Below are 6583 nucleotides of genomic sequence, written 5' to 3' on the forward strand. Positions count from 1 at the left end.
GTCCCCAGTGTTAATTGCCTCGCCGTCTTCCAAATAACGCATCAATCCTTTCACAATCGATAAACTTCACAGGAACTTTTTGGGAGCTTATTGATGTGTTTTGCGTCTGTTCTGATGAATGTGAACTCGACGTCCCTCTCGAGAACATTAACCCACTTTCCCCCTTTTTCCCAAATCATCTTTTGACACAGAAACATCTGCATCTCTCTCAAGATGACAAATGATGATGATGATGATGATGATGATGATGATGATGATGATGGAGGTCAGACAGTCCCACCAATCCATCAAAGTATTTTCCAGCACGTGAGATCCATTGTGGTTTCTCAGTTTTATATTGCGCCCTCTAGTGGTATGCAAAAGACTGAATTAAATAGAAAATAAATTAAAATACCTTTTAAACATGAAAAATATTTTTTTTACATTTATTCAGGTAATTTTTTTCCAACATATTTGCACTATATTTTAATTAAATTATTATTTAAGTACAGTTTTTTTTTTTTTATGGTCCTGTATCGAATCAACCGTGCATGTTACAATAATATTTTGTCGATCCCAGGATGGCTTCTTCACATTCCTTCTGTTTAAAATTCCCTTTCCCTCCTCCCATCCCATTTGACTTTGTGGATGTTTTTTTTTTTTTGGCATCTCCGTTACATAACGCCACTCAAGGGATGTCAGGATGGATGGAGACACTTCAATCGATACCTCAGACGGCCCCGCCTCAGACGCCGCCGTGAGGATAACATCTGAAGGCGCAAAAGCAAGATGATGAGCGTCGAGTAAGAGCAACGCGCTCGCTCGGGGTCGCTCGGTGATTTATGCGCGGCAGATTAAAAGGCAGACTGAGAAATAGGAATAGAATTATTCATCACAGCGGGGGGGAAAAAAAACACTCGAAAAAGACAATATTGCCACAAAACAACCCATTTCAAATGGCAATCATCTAAATGGGCCAACTACGCTATTTTTGAGTTGACACTTTTCCCACTAAATCAAATGATAACTATTTAGAGCCATGGACAAAAATAGTTTAAAGTCATATACGATCTATCCATCCTGTATAATCCTGTATAATTTTTTTCCAGGACGTCCACTTTTGCACATTTTTTTGGTCCCCTTAAATAAATAAATTTAAATAAAATAAAAACTAATACTAAATTAATATAAAAAAAATAAAATGAAGCATAAACGATAGCTAAAATAAATAATGAATAAATACACAAATAAATAAAATGTTTAAAAAAAAACAGAGTTAAATAATCAAAAGAAAATTAACAAACCTGCTCTTGAGAATTAATTAAAACCTACTAAATAAAAAAAAGTCAAAATAAAATAAAAACTAATAAAAAACAAAAGAAAATGAAGCATAAATTTTAGCTAAAATAAAAAATAAATACACAAATAAATAAAATATTTAAAAAACAGTTAAATAATAAAAAGAAAATAAACAAACCTGCTCTGAGGAATTAATTAAAACTTACAAAAAAAAAAGTCAAAATAAAATAGAAAAATAATACTAAACTAATAAAAGCAAAAGAAATTGAAGCACAAATGATACATGAATAAATAAAATATAAAAAAAAAAAACTTAAATTATAAAAAGTTAAATTATAAAAACAAAATGAGCAAACCTGCTCTTAGGAATTAATTAAAACCTACTAAAAAAAAAGAAAAGAAAAGTCAAAATAAAATAAAAACAGACTATAATGAGAAATTCTAAACTATTGTAACCCTGGGAAATATCCACTATTTTTGCCGTCTTTTTGTAGGACATGCCCATTTTTGTCCTCTTCGCCCATGGCTTGTCCACCATTGTGTCACTTTCTCCTAATACATACTTTGTAGTTATTTTTTTTTTACCCTCATCTTGGAAGAGAGGATCCAAAAAAGGAAGAAACGAGGTCAGAAAAAAAGAACGCTTCCTTCCTCTGTCCAGACATGTTTTGATAATAATTCCTGGCAGCCTAATGAAGTCTTCCAGTCAGAGCTTTGCAGTTCTTTTGGTGTCCCAGTAAAGAGGTTTTCGCGTGGGCCCGGTTTGCTCCGCCGGCCCTGAGGAAGGTGACGGCTGCGGGCTCCATAAATCTCCGCATGCTTTGCCTCATTTGAGCTATTTCGAGCCTTCCACGGCCGCAGTCGGCTTTGTGTAATTGTGCATTTCTCTTGCACAAGTCCCCCTTCCCACCTCCTGCACTTCATCAGCCGACATTTGTCGAGGGGTGGCGACATCCTGGACCGGTCGCCCATCAATCGCGGGTCACGTACAGACAAGCGAGCGTTTACACTCACATTCACACCGTCGTCTAATTGTAAATGTGATTGTTTAAAAGCATCCGATGTTGGTGTGGCAGCGAAGCCCCGGAGCGACGCCGTCGGCACCAGCTGGGCTTGGACGCTGGAAAATGTCTCGGCGAAAGGTCAGCATCCGTGTCAGTAATATTGATGCACCCGCATCAACGTGCCTGATGGAGATGACGCACACTCTCTCTCACTCACGCAACTTAAAGGAAAACATATTTGTAAAGTGAAAAAAGATGTATGTCTCTCTCAGTGATATACGCACACTCACGGCCAACAACGAGGCACTCTAAAGCGGCCACGCCACCATATTCGCACCTATTCACTAAGGATATTGCTCTAATCATATACCGGCGCAAACACGCCCACAAAACTGACAGCTTGGAGCAAATTTGCACCTGATTTACTACACATGGCAACGGATTTGCGCCAAGAACATGGTTGTCATAGTAACAGTTGCGAGAAAGATGACATTATCAGAAAGCGAGGTTGGACCGAGAGTAAGCGTTGATAGCGCCATTAAGCTGTACAGAGCAGAGAGGACGCCGACGACGTCATTCATTCATAAAGTACAAATTATTGGTTCGATCGTTTTTTAAAAACATATTTTCAGAGGTTGGCGTGGGCGTACAGTATGCATCTGGCACGTAAGAATGATCGTAAAATGCCTCCCCGCCATTGCCAATCAGCTCGGGTTCACTCACTCACTCACTCACTCACTCACTCACTGCTGTCATGATCCCGGGATCGAGGTTGCGGCAGGTTTATACATGCTTTCCATAAACGTTATTTGCGTCACGCAAACTCCATGCAGATATTTGCGCTGGCGTTAGTGAATAAGATGCTGCACACTGTCTCAAGAGTCTCATTTGCATTGGGGTGGGCATATTTTGCGCCAAATGTATGCAAATTACTTATATTTACATACGCGCAAATAACACCGGGGCGCAATCAGGTTGGCAGCGCACTTAGTGACGGATTTCGCAAACCTTTAGTGAATAGGCCCCTCAGATTTTTAAATAGTGTGGGAGTGGCCACGTGTCACTGGGCCTCCTTTTAGCCACGCCCCCCCCCCCAAAAAAAAAACAAAACAAAAAACAAAATCAGGGAAACGAAAATGGTGAAAAAGACTACACAGTAGCTCCACAATTGATTACATATTCTTATGTCTCACATTTCAGCAATTATGCACATGTACATTGTATTTAGAAACACATAGCGCGCAATTAAAATGCTAAACAAGAAAAATAGGGCTGCACAGGGTATTTTAAACCCACATAAGTTCCAAGAGTAAAGTACGACTAACTTTTGTCAGCCCTCTGGTCTTCTTTCCTCGGCTGTAGAGGAGAAACATTTGCATAGTGACAATCCAAATTACAGTCTGCTCTTTCTCATTATTGCCTGCTGCTAACACGTTAGCATCTCTCGTGTGCGAGCCTCCAGAGTTAGCCTGGGCTCCTTCCGAAGATCATTTCCATCCAGTCGGCTGCAGGACCGCAGCTCTTCATTATGAATGAGGCGCTCATTGATGTGCCTTCAAGTCACAGGCTCATTACCGCTAAGTAGTGTGCCGCCGCTTGGTAGTGTATCAATTTGCGGCACTGCTAGTTGTCCGGCCTGGAAGCTATTATCCGCTAGTCGCCATATGTGTGAAATTCTTAGTGGCGTAACCTGACAATAAAATAACAATAGAGTAAACCCATTTATCACAAATCTTTTGGGGATCTGTTTAGGATGAAAATGGAGGAAATTAATATTGTAGTTGTCTCAAAGGCATAAATTACAGTGTGTAAAATGACGTTTGTTTTAATTTAATAATTCACATATAAAATCAATTAAATAAACATAATGAAATAAATGAATAAAAATAACCATTTTTAAAATGTATTTTAACAAATCAAATGTTTTTACTTAAAATTTTTAAATAAAAACATAATACATCTTAACATCTAAAAATTAAAAATAAAGACTAAATTCTAAAAGTAAATAAAAGACAAATAGCAAAGTGCTCAAGTTTAATTAAGAGATGACATTTTCATTAAAATTATTTGCATAACACTCAATCAAATAAGTAAATATATTATGTACTGTACCGATTTTTTTTCAAACATCACATTTTTTTATGCATACGATTAAAAATACAATTTAGAAAAAAAATAATGTTAGTATGCTAAATAAAAAATAAAAAATAAACATACATTTAAAGTGAAATTTAAATTCAATTTAAAAAAAGAAACACAACAGAACTAAAAATATGCTACAAAAAAAACTACAGTAAAAAAAAAATATTTAAAAAAATAAGTACAAAAAAAATTCCAAATTACATTATTAAAAGAAAACGACAGATAAAATAAAAGACTAAATTCAATAAATTATTATTTTTCAGTGAAGAAACAAAATGGTTTAAGTCATTAAAGCCATTTTTGTATGAAATGTCATCAGTACATGAACACGAGCTGTGCGGCGATGTTGATTCCCGCTCGCGTCTTCTGCGTGTTTACTGCACACGAAAGCCGACTCAACCTTTACTTGCATGTACGCACACTCAAATCAATGGCGTGCGCGACATTTGTTCCCTTTTCACCGCCCGCCGTGTTACGTAATGCCTTTATTGCCAGCCGTTCCCATTTGAATAATTTAGCATAACGGCTGACGCTTTAATGAAAATGACACAGAGGGGATGAACAATGTCATCTTTTACTGCTGATTTTTATATGAACTCATCCTGTATCTTGAATTGTCAATGCAATGCCATCCTAATTAGCATTGGTTGGTTGTCAGAGCCAGCAACGCTATGTTTACAAACTAAATTCTAATATTTGTTCCATGGAATTGTATTCATATATTACTGATATTTTCTTTTCGTTTTATAATGTTTCTTTTCACTGCACTGCTTCCAGTACCCATGAATGCTTTTGTCCAATCAGATTTCATCCTCTCTGTTGCTAGGTCAATCTAATCTGCCCAGGGCCTGCAGAATCAGTATTGCTAGCTGATTTAAATAAGAACTCAAATTCTCATTCGCAGGTTCAGAGTGCTAGCTCTTGATGACGTCAACATTTTTTTTTTTTGTCCTGATTGGCTGGTCAGAGAAAAACTGTTCAAAACTGCAATCAGATGCATTAATGCGATTTAGATAAATACTGATTGTGAATTGCTCCAGATAATGTTGCACAGTTATGTATTGTTAAATTGAATTTTTGTATAGTATTGATGTTTTTTTTTTTTTATAATTGCAACATGATGCTAGTGGTATTTAGAGAGAGATTAAACTCCCCCACAGAAAGCCCAGGTAAAAAATGTAGAACTTGCCACTTGCTAATTAGATTTGAATACATTTGAACAGTGATTGATTTTGCATCATTTTACAGTGAAGGTCAAATAAAGGACATCACTTCCTGGGAATCAAGCCTTTTTCCAAATGATAATCCCACAAAACACACTAAAGAGATTATGTTAATACAGTCGCGTTAGTGTTTTGTAAGCGTGTTTGCGATAGGTCAGCGTTTATTTATGTCTGAAAAGCCCCCTTCCTCCCCTCCTCCATCTCCATCCTCCATGCTCGCCTGGCGTCACGGAGCCGCCGCAGGGGAGGTCAAGGAGGGGGAAAGGATGAGAGAACATGACACACCTGACTGGCTCTGACGTCCATTTCGCTTCCTGTAATTAGCCACATTTGCTCCAACATTCACTTCTCATTTTAATCTACGGTGCTGCTTATTGAGTTAATGTCTTCTGTGGCCCGCAGGTTACAGGAAGATTGCTCCAGCTGTGTTGCTCTGGTGACGCAATCGAGTCAAGCGATGGTAATGAGTGAGATGGAGAATGACCCGAGTTAGTTTGAGTTCACACACACACAAAAATGCATGTGAGTAATAATATATGTCAACATAGTTAACATTCTGACCACCAAGTTATTTTAAGCATGATTCAACTAATAAAGAGCGAAGGAACAAAGCAAAAAGCTAACTAGCTAGTTACTGTAAATTTCCCATCCCATAACATTTCAGCAAAATTGAGGAGTTTTAGCATAATTTAACTAACAATGGAACAAGTAATTAACTAACTTGCTAACTAACCTTCCCACATACCATATACATTTAGAAAAAAAACAATAGTTTTAGCATAATTCATCTATCCTAGGAATGAACAAAGCAACAAACTAACTAGCTAGCTAAACTTAACACGACTCTACAACATAGCTACTGCAGAAAATGCAAATAAAGGAACTATTTAGCTCAGCTTAACACCCATTTACCACATTTCAACAATTGATTACTTT

At 37.2% G+C, this 6583-nt stretch overlaps 1 protein-coding gene across 8 annotated transcripts in view; it reads left to right on the forward strand.

Annotated features, from left to right (window-relative positions):
- The window catches only part of LOC144026660 (uncharacterized), a 144050-nt gene extending 142523 nt beyond the window's left edge, over positions 1–1527 (forward strand). For 6 of the 8 annotated variants that reach the window (XR_013285256.1, XR_013285255.1, XR_013285253.1 and 3 more), the window contains one exon: positions 192–1527. Coding sequence is in view for 2 of the 8 variants with exons in the window: in XM_077533531.1 (XP_077389657.1) it covers positions 192–306; positions 673–753 (196 nt within the window). In the remaining 6 variants the exon portion in view is untranslated. The remainder of the gene's footprint in view (positions 1–191) is intronic. The other 2 variants (XM_077533531.1, XM_077533532.1) reach the window with 2 other exon arrangements.
- The last annotated feature ends 5056 nt before the right edge of the window (positions 1528–6583 follow it).

This window comes from Festucalex cinctus, chromosome 10 (genome assembly GCF_051991245.1).
Source record: "Festucalex cinctus isolate MCC-2025b chromosome 10, RoL_Fcin_1.0, whole genome shotgun sequence".
Classification (NCBI taxonomy): domain Eukaryota; kingdom Metazoa; phylum Chordata; class Actinopteri; order Syngnathiformes; family Syngnathidae; genus Festucalex; species Festucalex cinctus.